This window comes from Canis lupus, chromosome 6 (genome assembly GCF_003254725.2).
Source record: "Canis lupus dingo isolate Sandy chromosome 6, ASM325472v2, whole genome shotgun sequence".
NCBI classification, from domain to species: domain Eukaryota; kingdom Metazoa; phylum Chordata; class Mammalia; order Carnivora; family Canidae; genus Canis; species Canis lupus.
Genome location: NC_064248.1, coordinates 14945092 through 14966062, shown reverse-complemented (window position 1 = coordinate 14966062; position 20971 = coordinate 14945092). Strand labels below are relative to the sequence as shown.

The 20971-nt window shown below is 51.7% G+C and overlaps 1 protein-coding gene across 8 annotated transcripts in view; it reads right to left on the bottom strand.

Moving 5' to 3' along the window:
* The window catches only part of MAD1L1 (mitotic arrest deficient 1 like 1), a 347527-nt gene that overhangs the window by 116759 nt on the left and 209797 nt on the right, over positions 1 to 20971 (bottom strand). For all 8 annotated transcript variants that reach the window (XM_035718311.2, XM_025416062.3, XM_049111198.1 and 5 more), the window contains one exon: positions 4808 to 4896. In XM_035718311.2, the coding sequence (XP_035574204.2) occupies positions 4808 to 4896 (89 nt within the window). The remainder of the gene's footprint in view (positions 1 to 4807; positions 4897 to 20971) is intronic.

Below are 20971 nucleotides of genomic sequence, written 5' to 3'. Positions count from 1 at the left end.
GGGTATGTCTGCAGCTGGCAGCCTAGGCAGCTCCTCAGCCAGGGACTCAGGGGGTTCATCACCACGTCGCTCAAGTCCCAGAGTCTCACGTGGGCCACCTCTTCTCCTATTCCAGGTCTTCCCTGCTTGTGTGCCACGACAGGTTTTGAGTTATACAGTGAGGACATAGGTGGAAGGGGCTGACTGACCAGAATGGGACTTGGAGATCCTTGGAAAAGCCATCATCTCTGTGACCTCCTTGGTGTCCTCCATCACCTTTTTCTCTCCCCATCTTAGAGGAATATCAGAGGTTTATTTTCTTCATAGAGAAAACAGCAGTTCTCCAGGCCGAGGAATACCAAAGTGCAAAGTCACCGCGGTGACCAGGGGACCATGGGAAGGTTTCCATAGTGATGCTGAGCTTGCCATTCTGTTCCCTCAGTTCCCAGGCAATGGCAGCACTTCCACTTCACAGACAGGATCTTCCCCAAAGACACACCACTTGTGAGGTCCTGGGAGGTGGCCCAGCAGAGCCCTCCAGGCCACCACACTCCTGAGGACAGCATCTAGCACGAAAGACCAAGGTCTGGTTTATACCCGCCACGCTGTCCATGAAGGGCGGACAGGTGCAAGCATGGTTTACTCATAAAGCTACAACGAGTCCTACATATAGAAAGATATTCAAAGGACAACCACCATACAACAAGAAATTTTAAGAAACATCACAGCAGAAATACAATAAGACTAATAAATCTAAGAAAATTTATAGAAAATAGAAAAAAAAGATGAAAAATATGATCAAAAATGTTTTTAAAACAGAGCACTAATTCAGAAAGTTTAATACCCAAGTGATACTAGTCTCAAAGAGGTACTAGAGAAATGGAAGTGAGGAATGGAATGGGCCGCTGAGCGCCCCATGTAGCTCATGAACACAGGGCCACGGCAGAGTGGGTCTCTGGGTGCCAGGAGAAGACTCAGGCCTTAAGAGAGACAGACACAGGCACATGCCTCATCCACAGCCCACCGCACAAGTCAGCGCAGGGTGGAGAGAAGCAGATGACACCGCGGGCTGGCACATGGCCTCCGGGCGAGGCCACCATCTTCAGACCGTGGAGCAGGGGGTTGACGGAGGGGCCCACATGTGGTCGTCAGGACATCGCTCACAGAGGTGCCCATGGCTCAGTGCTGACCACAGGCTTCCCTATCTAACCTCCCAACAGAGCTGCCCCATCGGCAGGGAGCATGAGGCCACAGAGATGCCTGCAGGCTCCCTGCTTGACTCTGACAAACCCGGTGCTGGAGGACAAGCTCATGGCCTGTGAGCACCAGGGCTGGAGGGCTGCCTCCTCCTGGCCACACCACCTCCCCAGCAGGACCACTCACTGAGGCCCACAGCCCCAGGTCTGAAAGGAGTTGGCATCAGCAGGTCTGAAATGCAGGGAAGCTGGTTTTGCCTTCAAGGCCTGAGTTGTGGGTGGGGACTGGGCTGCCAGGGCCTCTCCAGCGCTGCCCTCATCTCTGAGATCAGCCACTGGCCCTGGGAGCTCAGGGGGCAGGCTCTATGTCTTTCTGATCGTGGACTTGCAGGTGCACAGAACACAGGATATTCTACAAGGACTATCTATATAAGATTTTTTTTAAAAAACTGAGTAAGAGCCTAGTACTTTGCCTTCTGAAAATGGTGTGAGTGGAACCACAGGGCACAGGGCCTGTCATCCTCTGAGGGGGGCTGAGGTCTCGGGTGGCAGAGAGGGTCTAGGGCTAAGCCAGGAGTGGTGGGAGGGCCCAGCAGGTGCGGCAGAGTTGGGCGTGAATCCACAAATGACTCAGATCTGCTAGAGCTGCCATGTGACACCAGAAAGGAACCAGGATTTATTTCAGCTGAAAGGGCCTCGCAGCCTCCACTTAAATCTCTTGAGGAGAGTCCCCTCATTTGCTCGTTAAAGAGCAATGTTCCGTGTGTGTGTTTGTGTGACATGTGCAGTTAACACATCACCAGCCCCTCATGTCCTCGACCACACACCGAATGCACATGCACTTCACATGTAACACACCCATCTGCCTGTGCCCATCCCCGTCCCCTAGGGCCAGCAGCCCATGAGCAACCCATTCGGCCTCCTCTGCATCTAGGCAACAAGAAATTACAAAGATAGTGGGGAGGGGCACTAGGGCTCCCCCCACTCTCTTATGCGAGGAGTTGGAGCAAAGGGGCCAGGGCATCCTCCTGGGGTGGGGGGTTGCTGCCTGTCGGCATCCCCACCCCCAGCTGAAGGGCCACTTTGAATGGCTCCTTGCAGCTTCCCAGAAAAGCAAAGTATGGCATGTGACACAGGGAAAACTGAGGCATGGCACCACTTTGGAACATTTACTATAAAGGGGATGCCAAGAGGAGCAGAGGCACCAGGTGCATGGGGTGAATGGCGGGGTGCTCCATGGGATCTGCCCACAACCCAGTGCTGAGGGGCTGGCAGGGGCTCACAGACCTTGTTTCCCAGCTACTGGTCCAGGGAAAGGGCAGGGGTCAGGGGCTCCCTATGGCTGTGCTTGGTGGACCCCAGAGCCTGCCCAGCAGGTGCCCTCACCACAGGGCCAAGGGGGAAGTGCACGAAGTCCTGTGCTGTCAAATGTGGCTCCAGCTCCCCGTCCAGCGGCCAGAAACTCAGAGGGCAATGTGCACGTGTCCTGGCAAGCAGTCCACACAATTGCCGACCCAATTTCTATTAATTGGCCACAAAGGCTTGTCTCCCACAGTTGCTTTCACCAAACAAGACGGTGGGGACAGGCAGCTTTGATCTTGATGTACAGCATATCATTGATAAAGCCTTTTATTTAGATTTTAAAAATAAATAAAAATGAATCTACCAGAGGTGTGCCAGACTACACAAATGAGAGCACAGCCGGCCCTGCTCTGTTGACAGCAGACAAGGTCCTGGAAGTCCCACTCGTATCTCTAGGGGGTCCTGCTAACCACTGCACCTGGAGGCTCAAGTCCATAAGAGAAGGGTCCCAACTACCTGCCATATGGCCAGAGAGGCGCTAAGGCAGAGCCTGGAGGCCGCCTCTCATCTGCATTCCCACACTTGGCACGAGACTCCCAGGGCATCACTCAAGGCCCCTCAGGATCATATCCAGCATGCCGCCCCTGGAAGCCACCTATCTGTGTCCCGGGAGCCCCTGTGCCACTCCTCCTCACCTACTTACCATCAGGACCCAAATAAACCCCACCTGCTCTCCAGGGCCCTGAGCCTACCCTCAGATTCCAACTGCACTCATCGCTGGGCTGGGGCTGCTCCTAGAGGTCAGGTGTTGGAGAGTGTTTTCCGCATCTCTTCACGGGGACGTTACCATAGCAGATCCTCAGCTGACTCTTGGCTGGGAGACAGCTGTCCCCTTGCCAAGCCCCTCTTCCAGACCCCAACTCAGGACAGCCCAGGAAGCTTTTACATGACAGATATGATTGCTTCTGTGCCCTGAAATCTTTGCCAGCTCCTGGGAATAAGGCCACATCCTTACCAGGCCCTCATCTGGCCTGGCCTGGTCCCCATGCCCTGCTGGTCTCTGTCCAGTATGGAGTCCTTCCTTCCACACCACGTCCTCACATACTGCCGCCTCCCTACTCCCCTGGGGTCCCCGCCCCTGCCTGGCCCACCCACAGAGCTCATCACACCGCAGACCCCATGGACACCTGTTCTCATAGCACCTCTGCCATGCTTCCTGCAGCCCGATGCTGCAGACCGGATTTTATGTAACATCCTCCCAATCCCTGTTAAACTGTAAAATTCAGGAAGAGAGAAGATGTACCCTTGCTCACCACTGCTTGGTCCTCATGCTCAGCCTAAAGGACGCCCATCCCACATGCTCCTTTCTGAACAAGTCAGAGAATAACAAATTGGCGACTTTGGAATTGGGGAGCAGGAGGCATCTCTAGTGACAGCTATCTATGAGGCTGAGGTCCTGACATGAGAGAAGTGCTGAAAACAATGGAAGAAACCTGGAATCCAGAGGACGCCATCACTGGCACCCACACACTTCCCATGGAGACATCCATGGCCCACATGCAGTCTCGCATCCAGTTCTTACAACCTGCAAAGGAGGGCTGTCTGCCCAGTCAGAGGAGGACACTGGCCCAAGGAGGGGCACAGGGCCTGGCCAGCTCACACCCCAGCCCCAGGCAACGTCACCAAGCAGCAGGGTCCTTGCCCACATCTCCCCGACCACCAAAAGCACCTGAGGATGGGAACCCGTGCACCCTGGGCCTGTCCCGTGGAGGCACTCAGAGCACCCCAGAACCAAGGCTGCTTGGCCTGCACTCGCTTTGCACCCAGAACTTCTGGGGAGATGGCATCTACTTGCCCATCAGCCACTTTCCAGTAACAGACTGAAACAGCAGGGCCAGCTCAGTGACCCAAGGGGAGCTCTGCCTCAGTCTCCCTGAAAACCTCCTCCTTTAGAACTTGCTACCTCTCCCGGACCAGGGAGTGAAGAGGAGCCCAGCTGAGCTACTCCTCACCAGGCATGGTGCTGTGTCAGGATGGGGTCAGGAGGCATCAGGAAAACCTCTGGGGGAAACAGGAGGTGCTCTGAGCTGGTTCGATACATAGGCTGAGGGTGGCCCAGCAGGCACATGGGAAGCACCCTGTGAGCAGCTCCCTTCTGAGATAGGGCTGTCTGTGCCTAGCTCCAGACAAGCCCTTGCTCACAGGCCCTGTTGCCATGGCACAGACAGCAGGACCCTGCCTGGCCCTCAGCTCTGGGGGAAGAGCCAAGTCTGTGCAGAGGATTCTGTGATTCAGAAAGGCAGGCCCAGAGGCCAGAGGTGCTGACATACCTGAGCGAGCTCACCTCCTCCCTGGACAGTGGGAAGCTCTGCTCGGCGGTGCTGGATTGAGACTGTAGCATCTTCACCTCCATCTCCAGCTAGAAGAGAGCATAGGCAGGTCAGCAGGAGATGCTGCTGCAGCCCCTTATCCCAACAGGCCCTAAGTACCCAAGATCCTGCAACTGACTTCTGTGGGGAGAGGGTGGTGCTGGGGGCAGAGCCGTCATCTCCTGGGCTACCCCGTGTCCTGAGGACCCAGGCAGCTGCACCTCACAGCCTGCCAGCTACGCAGAAGCAACCTCTCTCTCTGTGTCCACCTCCAGGACAACAAGACATTCTGGAGCATGCTAACAGGAAACATCAAAATCTGGGGAAAGGAGGTTACAGCAACTGGAAAGAACACAGTCTGAGTTTACCAAAGCTTTGATCTGTTTTAATAGTCATGGTATTTTATTTATTTGCTGCTTCAAATTCCCTTGCAGAATGACAGACGATGGACAGATTGCTTGGAAGGGAATAGGGACTTCATGGTAACTGGGGGGGTGCTGGTTGGGGCCAGAGAAGGAGCAGGGAGGGGGGTTCCTGCCTGTTGGTCCAGGTGCAGGCACAGGGCAGTGCAAGGGCCTTCACGAGAGCGAGCCTGCATACAGCCCCCAGAACTTCCATTCCCAGAGTCCAGGGCTATTCCGGACGGCACCGTCTGCCAGATGTGGTTCTGTCCTTTTGATCTGACTGTGGTCAGTCTGGTAGCTGTACGCCCGGTTCTTGGATCAGAACACTCAGTAACCAATTACACAACAAGAGAGGAGAGCAGGGGCGTGGTGGACTGGGGACACAGACCCCAGAATTGACTCCCAGTCGCACTCAGACTGCCCGACATGCACCGAGGCTGGTCTACTGTGGCACAGACATGGGTTTTGAGGCTCCTTTATGGGACTCTTGCGCTCGGCTGTTTTTCTGGCCATCTCAGCCCATGGGGTGCTCTGAATGCCCCCGATCTCTCAGCATTCAGCTTGTCTGTGAATGAATGGGAGACTGGGAGAGGGGGCAGGTGGGCCTTCATCTCTCAAAGGGCTTTCGCGGAAGGCGCAGTCCTGTGGGTGGCGGGCACAGCACCAGGACCATGGACCTGCAGTTTTTGCCACTCTGAGAGCTCGCCGCATTGTGTTTATCACACAAGAGCTGTCCTTAGGGCAGACATCCTCTATGGCCTCTGATAAGTCGTTACTTGTTAGAAATGACCTCAGTCAGCTACAGGAACCAGCACAGGTGTGAGCTGACAGGTGTGTCAAGCTCCAGAGCCCCACAGAAGTCCCTGAATGGAACAACGACTGTGACAGTCTGGTGAGCGCTTAGGGGGAGCTGGCAGGGTGGGAGCGCAAGGCAGACACAAGTCTCCCCCACCACACAGCTCCTACACGGCCACTCCCCACAGTGGCCCGTCCTGATGCCCCAAAGGGAGGCCACTCGGTCTTCCCACCCGACTCCACAAAGGCTCAAGGGACAGGTGATTTCAGGCACGCCCACCCACAGGCACAGGCTAGGAATGACAGGGCCAGTCCAGGTCTGCAGACCCACCTCACCACCCTCCAGGCCCCTTAACTGGGGTGGCTGAGAGCTCCCAGGACATGGATGATGCCGCTGTCCTGAACTGGAAACAAACAGTGTCTCCGGGAAGGGTGTCAGCCATCAGCATGGTCCAGGGGTGAGGGAGTAGTGTCTCCATGTCTCCTGAGGCAGCTTATTTAGGAATTCTTGGGCCCGAGGCATCCAGCCTATGAGGCCCGAGGCGTCCAGCCTGTGAGGCCTCAATACTAATCATCGAGGTCCCAAGTGGGCCCCTTGTGCAAGTGGGCTCCCCCATCCTGCTGGTCATGGAGAGCAAGCACGAGCTGGAGTGGCCTTGGCAATGTCTCCAGAGGAAGAGAGAGAGTTAGTCTCCACACACTCAGCTGCTCCACGCATGCCTGCCAGTGCCCACTGGCATGAGGTCCCCTGCACAGAACAGGCATTACACGATCACATAGTGGCACCATGACGTGATGACATGGACCAAGGCCTGCCCATGCTCACGGTGAAGCGGCATCCACTGTGTCTGGGGCCTCTCCTGCCCCTCCCACACGCACACCTCCCTGAACTGGCCAGGCTCACCGCTCCTTTCGTATGCCACCCAGACATGCACGCAGGAGGTGGGTCCTATGCCCTCTTCACGGCCATGGCCAAACAGGCCAGTGGACACACTGGCCTCACTAGAACAGGATGACTCTCCTGGAAGGACACAGAACCAGCTGAGTCCTGTCTGGGAAGATCCCCCTCAGTCTTTTCTCGGTGGGAGGGCTGAGCAGAAGAGGTGCTGAGCAGAGGAGGGAGACACACCTCACGGCTACAAGTGTCCATGCAGCAGACAAAGCTGGTCTGCAGAGCTGCAAGGCAGGACATTTCCCAGGGATGCCACAGTCCTGGCCCCTCGTTGTGGGAGCTGTAAACCTTATGCAGCCTTAGGACCTGAGGTTCTGATGTGGCACACAACACGTATACCCCCCAGAAACCTGCACAAAGCACCCTAGTCATCTAGGCACTACCCACAGCCCACTGGAGCCGTTAGGCTGTGGGGTTCCAGAATCAGCTTGTGCTCCCACCAGCAAATATGAATAGGTTCTTCCGTTTATTTCTCTGTTAGAAAAACGGTGACAGCCTGCACACAGTTTTGTACTCTCATTTTCTCCCTTCATCTATTTTGGAGAGATTTCCCAACCAGCACAAGAAGAGCCTCCCTGGTTCACATGTGTGGCTCCGTGAACTCCACCCCATCAATGTCCCACCTCTTGCTGACCCATCGCTCATGGGCGAAGGTTTCTGCAGCTTCCCATCTGATCCCATGAGGTCAATGCTGGGGCAAGGCGGCTCTGGGGTGTGCTGGTCCCCCCACGTGTAAGCAGCTCCCCACAGCGAGTATCCTCCTGTGACCGACCTCCCTTCCCCAGATGGACCCGGATGTCCCTGTATGAGTATCCTGAAGCATGATGGCCCTCACAGATGTATGATTCCACATTGTCACTCACCACATTCTACCCCTGCTTCTGACTTCCTTTTCCATCCACTGTTCCATCCACAACGTCAGGGTCCTTTCTCTCTCCCACCCCATCACTCCCCTCAAACACCCCAACAAAATTGCTTTAGAGAACACTGGGACTGTATCAATGCCCACTCTGGGGAGTCAGTGTGTGAGGACACAGCTGCCTGTCCTATTCACGGGGGTGCTGTCAGCCTCACACACACACCCCAACAGGCAGCAGGCCTGGGGCTTCTTCCTGTCTGTGCCCGCTGTTGTACATGGGAGGCATTTTCTTGTATTGTCTAACTTGTGTCTCCACGTGCAGGCCTGAAAATCCCTGGGCATTCATTTTGTTCCCCACCCTTGCCCGCTGTTCCAGCTGCTGCAGCAGCTCTCAGCAGGCGGTCTCGGTTCATGATCATGTCAGCCGGAGAGATTGGTGGCCTCCCTCCTTCCCAGCCTGGGGGCTGCACCTCCACACCAGGAACCCAGGACGTCCTGAACCTGTTTTGTGGCTCCTGGGAGCTGAAGCTCTAACTTACAGCATGTCAGTTTGGGGCTGAAATAAATATACTTTATTATGTTGAGAAATTATCCATGTGTTCATATTTCATAAAGACTGAACACGGATTTCTGTAAAATGCCTTTTCAGCAAATATGGAGCACATACCCAAAAATCAAGCCAGCAGTCCAATGTGGGGGAAACCGTGGGGCGCGTCCCAGGTGCTTGGGGTGGCATCCGCAGCCTGAATCCCGTGCATGCACGACACCCACACCGCACAGTTGTCACTCACCTCCCAAAAGTCTCCCCCTCAGAGCCTCCAGTCAGCATGTGTGGGGCACACACCTGATGCTCTCACAGAATCTCCCTCAAAACTGCCTCAATCTGATACAATTTCTTTTCTTTGGGGAAGGACAGGAGCAGCCATTTTGCAACAAATGTATAACTGGTCTCTTTAACATTTCTATCACTTCCAGAGTCAATAGGTTTCACATTCCTAGAAAGTATTCATTTTATTCAGATTTGTTTTTTTCTCTTAAGATTTTATTTATTCATGAGAGACACAGAGAGACTGAGGCAGAGGAAGAAGCAGGCTTCCCATGGGGAGCCTGATGTGAGACTCGATCCCAGGACCCTGGGATCATGCCTTGAGCCAAAGGCAGACACTTAACCACTGAGCCACCCAGGAGTCCCTACTCAGATTTGTATTTAAGTCGATCTGTGATATAACTTACATCTATTCTTTTTAGATTTACTTCCAAGTTTTCTTCCTTTGCCATTGAGGTATAGCTCACACATGATCCAGTGCAGAAGCCCTGGGCTGGCTCCGGACCATGCACATCCACACCTGTGGGGCACCACGAGTAGGACCTGAGGGCTGAGCACCAGGGGGGCTCCCACATTCCTCTCTGCCGGAAACTCTGATGATTCTCAGTTCTTGTGTGGAGGAGGGCACATCTACTTATTTTTCACTGGGACTGTGAGTGATTCATACATTTTACTGGCTTTATTTTGGGGCACAGGCACTTGGATTTATTTATTATTTCCACTATTTTTCACTTTTTTATTAACTTCTGCTTTGATCTTTGCAGATTCCTAGTTTTTCCTTTACTAGGGCTTATTTTGTTTTCCTTTCCTGAGTTCTTGAGCGGGGTCTAATCTATCTCTATTCACAGTTTCCTGCTCAATAATATAAATATTTAATCTGTAAATTTTCTTCTCAACTCTGTTCTGCCTCCCAAAGGCTCTGAGACATGTTTTCTAGATTCCGTGCATTTCCAGATGCCCTTTCCTCTTCGACCCAAGAAATGCTAAAGATGGAGGTTAGGGTTTTCTTTTTCTGTTTTGTTTCGTTCATAACCTGGAATTCATCACATTGTGATCAGGTGTGCATGTCTCCATCAGTTCTACCTGTTTGAGCTTATGAAGATTTTCTGTATTGTCAACATATGGTGAATTCTGGTAAACATCTCCTATGAGCACTTTACAAAAAGAGTATCCTTTAGTTTTGGGGTTGAGGGTTTCATGTAAAACAGACTGTATTTCTTCCATCACTGATTCTTGGCCCACTTGAAATATCACGGGTCACGAAGTAAAACAAATTCTCCTCATGGTGGCATCCTTGATGATTCCCCCAAATCTCTCCCCATTTCTGCTCTTTCTGAACATTGATGATATATGTGTGCCCTGTTCATCTTGTTTACTCTTTTGTGTGAAATTCTCTTGATCTTTATAAGAGTCTGTATCTTTTTGTTGTAGTGGTTACTTTCGTAACTCTTTACTTGATACAATATCTGCACTTTTCTGCTTTCGACAGTTCCTGTTCACCTCCTACAACGGATGTATGACGAGTCGGACATATCTCACCTCTTGCTGTCCACTGCCCACAGTTAAATGTGTGCTTGCTACACAATGTTAACTTACGTTGTTTTAACCTTCAGCTACCGTGGCTGAACACTGCTGCTGCCATGTCTGCTCCTGTCTTCTCCCTTCCTGAGAACTTCCACAGAACAGGTCAACTCCACGTTTGCAGAATCCATGGCACCCACCTGGTCCTGCTTCCTGAGCTCCATGCTGGTTGCTCAGCTCCAGCCACTGCTCCCTGTAGACATGCACCTCAGCCCTCAGGGCCACCAGCTCCAGCTCAGCCTCTGTTCCGGCTCCACGGATATCCCCAGATTTGCAGCAAAACTCTCTTAATTTTCATCTGCTCAAGGTCAGGTTGTTAATTTTTTCTGTGAAAATTTTTTGTTATCTGCTTTTCTCCAAAACTTCTGGGTTTTACAAAATTGTGTGATGTTGCCTTTATAACTCATCAGTGAAGGTGACTTTCATTCAATGTAGCTTTGTGCAAAAGTCCAGACTGCAGAAAGGATGAGCTGCCTTCTCTTCTTCCCAATCTGACCAGGTGGCTCTGAGTCCTGTGTACCTACCCAACCTCTCTCTGCATGAAGGGAAGCCACAAGCTCCCTGTACATCCAAGAGCCACTCAGACCTGTCTGAACTGACTGGCCTCTGCCTCCCTGCCTGTGGCCACCACGCCTACCCCACTGCAGGGCAAACAGGGGTGCCCCTTGAACCCCAGCAGAGTCAGTCACAGAGCACTGTTCTTTCTCAGTAGCTTCACTTCTGGGCACCATCTTGCGCGCCTCCAGTACTGCCACTGCTGAGGGCCAGCTCCCTCCGGTGTAAGGGGCCAGGGATTCAGCTGTAGTTCTGTTGGGCCCAAATTTAGGTTTGCCTTGTTTGGCTTTTATTCTTTTTGGTACGTTTGGACAATTTCCAGGAAAGAAGGAAAAAATGCTGACTTATTCCACAGTGTTCAAAGCAAAACAGGCCCTTTTAACTTGTAAGCTTGACTCATAACTAACAGGCTTTCTACTTGACCCCCTCCTATACTGCTAGTGCCTGGTAGGTACCCTGACCCTCCAACAACTATAGCCCACTCATGCCAAGGCCCTCGGGGTGCCTGCACTCCCCAGCTCCCCAAACTGGGGTGGTAGCCAGCACACAGGACACAAGATGCCTGTCTGCAGGTCAGATCCCTAGCCACCGTTCAGATCCATCTCTAAGGCCACCTTCTTCACCAAACCAGAAATGCCAGCCCCCGTGCACTGTTTGTGTGACTTTGTTTCCCACTGGCCCAGGTAGATACACTCCATTCACCTCTTAAGCCCAGGCAGGGCACAAAAAGGGTGGTCCAGGCCCGCAGGCAAGGGCACCAGAGCAAATGGATGACCCACACAAGCCCATACCTGGCGCTTCCCTTGCACCAGGCTATGTGCCAGGCAGCCTTGGCACATATAAGTGTATAAGCCAGTGTATAAGCCAGGCCTCTGCCAGGACTTCTCTGGGCAGGTGAGTAGAGCCAGGGTAAATATGCAAGGAAACACGCCATCCAGGAAGGAAAAAGACCTGGAGATTGTTCACCTACCAGACACCTCATTTCAGAAACTACTTCAACAGGTCAATATTTAAAAGGAGGGAAACCAGTCAGGCTTTGATAGGGCCCACTGGAGGAGGGGCTTCGGGGAACAGCTGGGCATGGGGTTCAGGGCTGTCTGCAGCCATGGCCTATTTTCCAGGGCCCCTCACCACACTGCCAAGGAGCCTCTGTGCTCATTCACACACACGCTGAACTCAATTTCCGCATCTGTAAAGTGAGGTCTGAGCAGGAAGGGAGAAAACTGAGAGGCAAATGCTCATTGTAGGGCCTGACACACACCAGAGTGGAAGCACCCTCCCTGCAGAGCCCCTCAGTCACCCCCTCTGGAGGGTGCACAGGCTGGCCCATGGCCCCTCCCTCCTCCACCCTCAGGCCTGGGCCCTGCTTGCCCCAGGGCGGGGGAGGGGGGTGTGCACAAGAGCTCAGGTTGCCTTTTAAGCCAGGCAAAGCCACACTGCTATGACCTGGCACTGGAAGAAGTGAAAATTGGAAATGCATTAATATTGCAGTCTGCAACTACCTATTTCATACTTGACTGAGAAAAATCTGTATTTGGAGGTGGTTTTAAAAAAAAGAACATGGGACTAATTGGATTGCATCTTCTGAGAGACTTGCTAAATGACAAAACCACGAGGGCCATTCTGTGAGCCATTCTAAAACCACTTCCAGCCCACAAGTAGGGCTCGGAAGGGAGGCACCCTCACAGGGGCCGTGTGTAGTTGTAGCACGTGGCCCAAGGCAGAGCTCGCAACTAGGACCAAGATCACGGGCCACATATACCCCGGACGAGATCCTGGGCCTGCCACCGCCCCTGGGAACCACTCCGCAAAGCTCCCTGCTTCATCTCTACACGTATCTCCCAGAGAGAGGCTGTTCTGCCTTTCCAGCCTCTGAAGTTAATACACAAATTTATATTCCTTTCTTGGGCTTGATCTCCAAATTAACAGGCATAATTACCAGCAATGCCTGCTCTAAACGAATCTAACGCCTAGGGAGCCCGGCTGCTGGCAGACTGTGGTCACACACTGGACAGTGGGCATCCCTGGGGATGCCCTGACCCCTGAAGCCAGACATGACGGCCCTGTCCATGGCTCCCTCTGAGGCTGCTGCTTTTTGTTCTGTAGGCTAGCAAGCCAAGGCCAAAGAGGTAAATGTTCCTCCAAAGCCATGTGCCAGCTGACACTCTGCTGCCATTTTTAGGCCTGAACATGGAGCCAAACACACATGGGGCCCGGGAAGCAGACCTGCCAAGTGTCAGAAGCCAATGGCTTCGGACCTGGTGGAAGGTCCGGCCATCCCCATAACATGAAATGCCCAAGCCTCTGACTTTTCCACTTTGAAAGAGAAGTGGTAGCATCTGCATCACAGGCTGCATGACCAAGTCAGGGACTACAGAGCCCACCCACACACCAGATGCTGGGGACACTCCCAGCCTTCCGAGAAAGGGCTGCCAAGTGGGAAGATGGCTTCACTCTACCATCTTGCCTGTGTTTCACGATCTTCACTTCATACAGCGTACAGGCATTGCTAATTCAAATAGTCAGAAAACACTAAAAATATCCATTTACTGGCTTAGAGCCCAGGCTAGCATCCACCCAAGAGCAGGCCACCAGTCGAGCCTTTGCTTTTGATAGCCAACCATGGCTAGTTGCCCACATGGCGGCTCATGTCCTGACTGCAGGTCTTTACCAATCCCTCTGGCTTTCTGCCCCAGGAACCGTACGTTCCAGAGAAGCGGCATCCACTGAGCCCAGCACTGGCCTCCAGGCCCCCATGAGTGCCAGGAGCACTAAATGGCGTTCGCCAAATTGCTGAATAAACGTAGGTATCACCACTGCCCTGCTCTGGGGTTTTGGCTCCGTTCATGCGGGGCAGGCCCTAACCCCAAACCGCAGAGAGGGGCCTGCTCCAGGGGCCGCCAGCAGAGTCCTGCACTCTGGCAGCCACATGCAGACAGCAGAGAATGGTGGGAGACAAGCCACTGCCGTGTCAGGGTGCCTTTGCAAGGGCCAACAGAGCTCGAGGTCTAATTCTAGAAACCTGGAAACCAGGCCCTCACGTCAGCATGGATCAAGCACAGGAACTGGGGTAACACCTCTGGGAGAACAGAAGGCTGGAAGGTATGAGGCAGGCCCAACGGTCATCCCAGCTTGCCATCTTAGGTGAGTCCAGAACATAGCCCAGCTCAGGCTGAGAAGGCAGAGTCAGGAGTGTGGGGAGGCCTTTGTGGCCAGAACTTATGGTGAAGGGGGTATGCAGGGCCTACCACAAGTGCACAGCAGAACCTGACTGGCATATGCAGGACAGGAAAGACCCCCAGACCAAACAGTGAAGAATGAGAAGAGCCAGGAGGGAAAAGCACCATCTCTGTCAAGCTGGACTCCAAAGCCCCAGCTCTTGGGGCACCAGGCAGAGCACCCAGGCAGGCTAAGGCCCAGAGCTGGGGATAATTAGCCCTGGGTCCGCCCAGAATGTCATAAAATGCCACCCGACCAGATTAGATTATGTCTAAGGAGTTTCACCAGATCCCTGAACGAACCTCAGGGATCTTCACAGGAATACACACATCTGCGTCCCCCCAACACAGATGTGCACAGAATGACTGAAAACAGTCAATATCACTAAATTCCATACTTTACATATTAAGTATAGACATGAGGAGAAACGGAAGACCAATATAAACTTTGTAGCAACATAAACAGCAACACCTGAAATAAAAAGATACAGGTCGTCCTGCTGGAAGATGAGGTCAGGGAGCTTGGAGACACAGCCACAGGAATGATTCACAATGAAAAAAGAATTTTCAGAAATGAGAAGAGCACACATGGGTGGGGGACAAGTCGCAGTACCCCAACTGTGGGTGAGCGGACACTCACCAGAGGAGGAGGACAGCAAGTCCCCAGAGCTAAGAAACACAGAATCCCCATAGAAGAGTGCAACAAGGTACATCATCATAAAAGAGCCCTCTCTAGAAAGCATCATCAGAGAACACAGACAAGATACAGAGAAGCTTGATGGAGATGACAGGCTTTTGATGGACACAGAGTAAGTCAGAAGTCAGAAGACAATCCCCTTCAAGTCCTCAAAGAAAAAAGCATGGCCTTGAGAGTGAAGGTGAGTAAAACCATCACACGTTTAGCTAGCCTGGTGAAAGGAAAGAAAGAAGGGTCCACATGCTGATGCAAAGGGAGAGCAGAGTCACTGTGGCTGACCTTAAGAAGTCAGAAGGACGGCAAGAGGATCCTGGAACATCTGTCCACCTACAGGCCACCTAGACGATTCAGACAAACTCAAGAAGAAATGTAAGAGCTAAGCAGACCTGTGACAAGTCAGGAGGCTCCGTCAGCAAGAAGATCTCCCACCAAAGGAATGTTCAGGATCAGAGGGCTTCACCAGTGAACACTCATCAGTCATGTAAAAGAACTAACAGAGAATTCCCAAATTCTTCCAAGAAGTTAAAGAGGAGGGAACGTTTCTTAGCTTATTCGACAAGACCAGCATCACCCTGAAACCACAGCCAGAGAGAGCATCACGTGAAAAGAAAACTAAGACCAAGAACCCTTAACAGGCACACAAAACCTCAACAAGGTAGTAGCTGGCCACACTGGAGGCATCTGAAAGGGTCATACGCCAGGAATTCAAGAGTGGCTTGACATAAAAAAATCAATTAATGCAAAGCACCACAGTAACAGAATGAGGGGGAAAAAACCACACGATCATCTCAACTGAGTCAGAAAAAGCACTTGGCAAAAGTCCAACACCCATTCATGATAAAAATGTTCAACAAACCAGGAGTCAAAGGGAATCTCTCCGACCTGATAGAGGGCATTCTCTGACACCCACGGAGAACATCATGCTCTGCGGTAAGGGACTGAGAGCTTCCCCCTCAGATCAAGAAGGAAACACAGATGTCTACTTTCTCCCCTGCCACTGGACATGGAACGGAGTTCCAGTAGCAGCAGTCATGCAAGAGCAAGAAACAAAAGCCATCATATTGGAAAGGAAGAAATAAAGCATCTCTGCTCACAGATGACATGATCTCATAAATGGAAAAATCTACAGAATTCACAAAAGTATTGGAGTTAAAAAGAATTTGGCAAAGTGGCAGGAAACAAGATCAACACACAAACACTGGTGGCATGTCTGCATATTAGCAGTAACAATCAACAAACAATCCAATTCCATTCTCAAGAGCATCAGAGACAGTAAGAAACTCATGAGTAAGCATAACCAAGGAGGAAATACATACACATTGACAACTATAAACATTGCTAAAACAGATGAAAGTAAACCTCAATAAATGGAGATATTCCGTGTTCATAGGCTGAATGGAAGACTTACCACTGTTAAGATGGCAATCTTCCTCATAGTGATCTGCAGATTCAATGCAATTCCTGTTAAAATCCTCAGTCTTTTTTGCAGAAGTGGGAAAGCTGATCCTAAAATTCATATGAAATTACAAAAGACCCCAATAGCAAGATAATTCTGAAAAAGAAGAAAGTTGGAGGACTCGCATTTACTATTTTCAAAACTTACACAAAGTGACAGTAACCAAAACAGTGTGGTGCTGACAAAGGATAGATGAACAGATCAAGGGACCCAAACTGAAATCCAGAAATAAATCCAAGCATCTATGGTCAAGTGATCATCAATAAATGTGCTGGGACCACTAGATGTCCACGGGCAGAAGTAGTAAGGGAGATCCCTACCTCACATCATCTTCAAAAATCAACTCCAAATTATTAAAACCTAAGTGTCAGAGCTAAAACTATAAAACTCTTAGAAGGAAACACAGGAGTAAATCTTTATGACCTCAGAGGTAGCAAGTTTCAGATACTGATAGGACACCAAGAATACCAATGACAAAATGGATAAAAGCCAAAACCTTGTGCACACCAAAGGACATCCTCGAGAGACTGAGAAGACACTCAGCAAATTAGCTATCTGATGAAGATCCAGTATCTATAATTTATGAAGAACCCCTACAGAAGTCCTATAACTCAACAATAAAGAGACAGAAAACCCAATTTAAAAATGGGTGAAGGATCCAGAAGGACATTTTTCCAAAGAAACCATGTAAGTGGCCAGCAAGCACATGAGGAAACACTCCATCCACATCACCAGCACTTAGGGAAATGCTTACCAAAACTACAACATGTACCTTATACCCACCAGGAAAATAACATGCGCTCCTGTCCCCTCTCATTCTGACGTTGGTAATCTGTGTTTTCTTTCCCTTTCTTCTGAGGAGTCTGGCTGGAGAGTCCGCAGAGTGCAACCTCGTGTACAGAACTCACCCCTGAGTGAGACCCAGAGAGTGGGAGACAGATGAACACTTGCAGGGGGAGCTTTCTAGGGGTCTATGCCTTGAACAGAAGCAGATGAGAGCAGGGGCAGGAGACGAGGCTCCTTGGCGGAGCTGCCCAAGCGTCAGGCATAGACTGGCAGCAGGGTCAGTGTGGACCAGTCTCTGACCTGCCTGTCTCCTCTGGTGACAAACAAGTCCCTCCTTCCTTGCAAGGAGGCCTGGCCTGCCAAACTCACTCACAGCTCCAAAGCATAATGAAACTTTAATGCTAATGGTTCTGGAGGCTGGCTCACTACCACAGCATAACCTTTAAATAGAGATTGTGTATTTCAGTTTAATTTGGGAGGATACACAGTTCGATCCCAAGGGCCTTACCCAATTCCATGAATCCATAACCAGCAGGAGGAGCAGAGGAATGTGCCTCAACCTCAAAACAATCCTAATGAACTCAGTGCTGCTGAGCGCCAGAGGGAGGATGCTCAAGCCTCTAGTCTGTTTGATCACATGCTCTGGGGATGCACGAGGGTCTGCCTGGGCCAAGGACCACAGGTGGTACTGATGGAGTCAGGGTGCACTGCATCCTAGGATTCAGGCTGCTGCCTTCTCCCCAGAGCCCAATCAGGGCAGGCAACTCAAGTGTCCTAGAGGAGACAACGCTGAGGTCAGAATGGGAATCCTGGTTAAAGGCTGCCTTTCTGGGTCAGCTCTGGACCCATCATGCATCCAAGAAGGTCCCTGTAGTGGCTGTTGCTTCCTGGGGAGGATGAGAGGGGCTGAAACACACTATCCTCATCACGTTTCACTTCTGGAGGGGCACACCCAACGCAACAGGCCAGACAGGCCACAGGGAGCCAGTGGTGGCTCTCCCAAGCATCTCCTAGTGAATATAGCTGGGACATGCCTGCCAGCACCTCAGAGAAAGAAGCCCAGCTACAGAGCTTGTGCAAGCAGAATTTTTACTCTACAGAGACATTCCCTACGTTGTTGGTAAGAAAGAGGACTCTAGTGACTCCCCAGCCTGCCCACCCAGTGAACAGGCTGAGACAGTGCTCCAGAGACGCTGGCAGGGCAGCCCAGCAGTAGGTGACAGGTACATGGTGAACAGAAGACAGAAAGGCCCAAGACACAGACTTGGAGAAATCCAGTATTTCAGCTGAAAAAACAAACAAACAAACAAACAAATAAACAAACCAGAAACAAAGCCCAAAGCTGCCCAGATCTGGAGGCAGTCTGGGCAGCTCACATTTATTCTGGGTATCAACAGGAACACTCAGCATCCCAGTCATGGTTTCTGCTGCCTCAGACCCAGCTCCACAGAGTGGGAAGCTCATCCCCAGGAACTCATGGAAGGAGACATGTCTGTGCCCTGGTGTGACCCACTTCCAGCGGGGTCCAAAGGGTTGGCTGAGGCAGTGAGGCTCCCTCCTCCAGAACAACAGTTGTTGACATGGGGTGATATTGCCAGAAATTCCAAAAATATCTCACAAGAACTGAAAAAGCCTCTCCAGACAAGTGGATGTAGCAGAAACGTGTCCACAGTTCTAAGGGCTCTGGACCCTCTATGTTTTTACAGATGACATCAAGGAGGCTACAGAGAGGAAAAACCCTCACTACAGAACACCTGAGGTCAGCTCTGTCAAGTGGAGCTTATCCATGGGTCCCAGGACACCCACGTGTCTACACTTCCCAGTTAGGAAGGCACAAGACAAGTCCGACTCCAGAGGAATAGCACAGTCAGGGCCACTGTGCAAGCTTTCCCATAGGCTATGCCCGGGGGCCCTTCCATGGCAAAGGAAGCAGCAGTGAGACCCTGGCTGGCAGAGAGCCCAGGACAGTGAGCCCCCGCAAAAGACCGTGGGAGCCAAGGCCAGGACCATGTGTCACCCAGCTCCCCCTGAACATACTTACAAGGTGTGGCCAACATGTGCGAGAGAAATTGCAGCAGTTGGCGAAGATGTGGCAGATTTAATAATACAGTAGGGAGCAAACTCACTTAATGCGGACACAATAAGAACTGGTAGTTGAGAAGGAGCCAAGCTAGAGAGGGTCAGTGCAGAGGTGCGAGACATTTGAACAATACAAAAACACTGGGCAGCCCGGGTGGCTCAGTGGTTTAGTGAAGCCGGCAGCCCAGGGTGTGATCCTGAGACCCGGGATAGAGTCCCACATCAGGCTCTCTGCATGGAGCCTGCTTCTCCCTCTGCCTCTCTCTCTCTCTGTGTCTCTCATGAATAAATAAATTTTTTTTAAAAATACAAAAACAGCATACTTAGAACCAAGGTGAGCCCGAAAAGGTCTGTTGTGGAGGATTCCTCCCCAACTGGAAGGAGACCCATGGTTTTTAAAGATAATTTAGCCAATTTCTATCTGTGGCTATAACAGATTCTCACCGGGCCTTGGCTTTGTGGGCTGGGGTGTGCAGGGGGCTCTTTTTCCTCATCTGGAGTGCCTGCCTTCTCTCAGCCCCCTTACCCCAAGAGGCACCCCAGCAGGCTTGTGGTGAATGTGGTGATGCCAGCTAGGGCAAAGAGCAATGTGCAAGTAATGGAAATGATCAAACACCCAGGCACAGACCTAACAGGAAGCGTGCAAGACTTACTGGAACAGAGGACCAAACTCCAGTGAAGTCTGTGAAGACTGAGAGGCCAGAGACATACCAGATGTCACGAACAGGAAGCTAGGGCTGCAGAGAGCCTACAAGCACAGGGCAACAGGATTCTTCCATGAGAGTTGACAAGCTAACTCCAAGCTTTGCCCAGGACAGAAAACACGGGGATATCTAAGAAAACACTGAGAAGGTCAGGCCTTGTCAGATACGCAACATGCTAAGGCTCTGGGGCTCTGCTTCAGACAGGAACAAAGTGAAGTGTTCCTCCCACATCAGGGGAGTTCTTCTTTTGTGTGAGGATCCAATTAGGAGCAAGAAATTACACCATTAGACGTTCATTTCCTAGGCTAAGAATCATCTTCTCAGAATAGAGTCTCTAAGATGCAGATGGATCCTTGTAAGGTAATAAATCACTAATCTCTTGTTAGGTCTTTGCAAACCCAGCAAAACCAACAAGACCAGCCCCCACACTGGGAGAGAGGACCAGAGACGCAAGCTGCTTCCCTATGTCCACATCTGGTCACTCAGCAAGTACTTTAAACCAGGGCCCGGGGCCCAGTCCCATGGGACTGTGCTATCTGCACAGGACCACTGGCATGAGCAGGCCCCACAGTACCCATCAGCCTGCCACCTGCCCAACTCACCACACCTCTCCCTTCATCTGGGCCATGGCGACAGCACCGGCACCCAGAGTCTGCAATGAGGACTTGGTGACATGGTCTGGGTACAGCACATGGGAGCACTCAGCACTCAGTAGCTGTGGCACTATCTGAAGCAAGTTCATAGTAAGGACAAGGGCTATGGTGATGACCACATGCCCACAAGTGAATGTGGAGCGGGAAGGCAACATGTCATTACGAAGGGACAGCAAGTGGGAAGGAGAGGCAGAGGACGTTTAGCTTGATTCTGAGGGAGAACTCAGCCCCGTGAGATGGAAACACATTCCTAGGGGCAGAAACAGCACGGAGGCAACACGCAAGGGTGAAGGAAGCCGTGTACAGAGAATGGCAGGGCCTTGTGAACACATGCATGAGGAAAGGCATGGCGAGGCGGAACGGCTGCCTGGAAGTGGCTCAGGAGACACTCGTTGAATCCGGCCGATTTACCATGGGGGTGCCAGGCACTAAAACTGTCCAGCTCAAGGTGCATGACCCCTTCCCCCCTTAGGAGCTACATCCTAAGATGTGGGACCATCTCTGCCAGGGCCCCACCTGGACACCCTAAGGAGGAGGGGACCCAGGGCTGAACTCAGGGC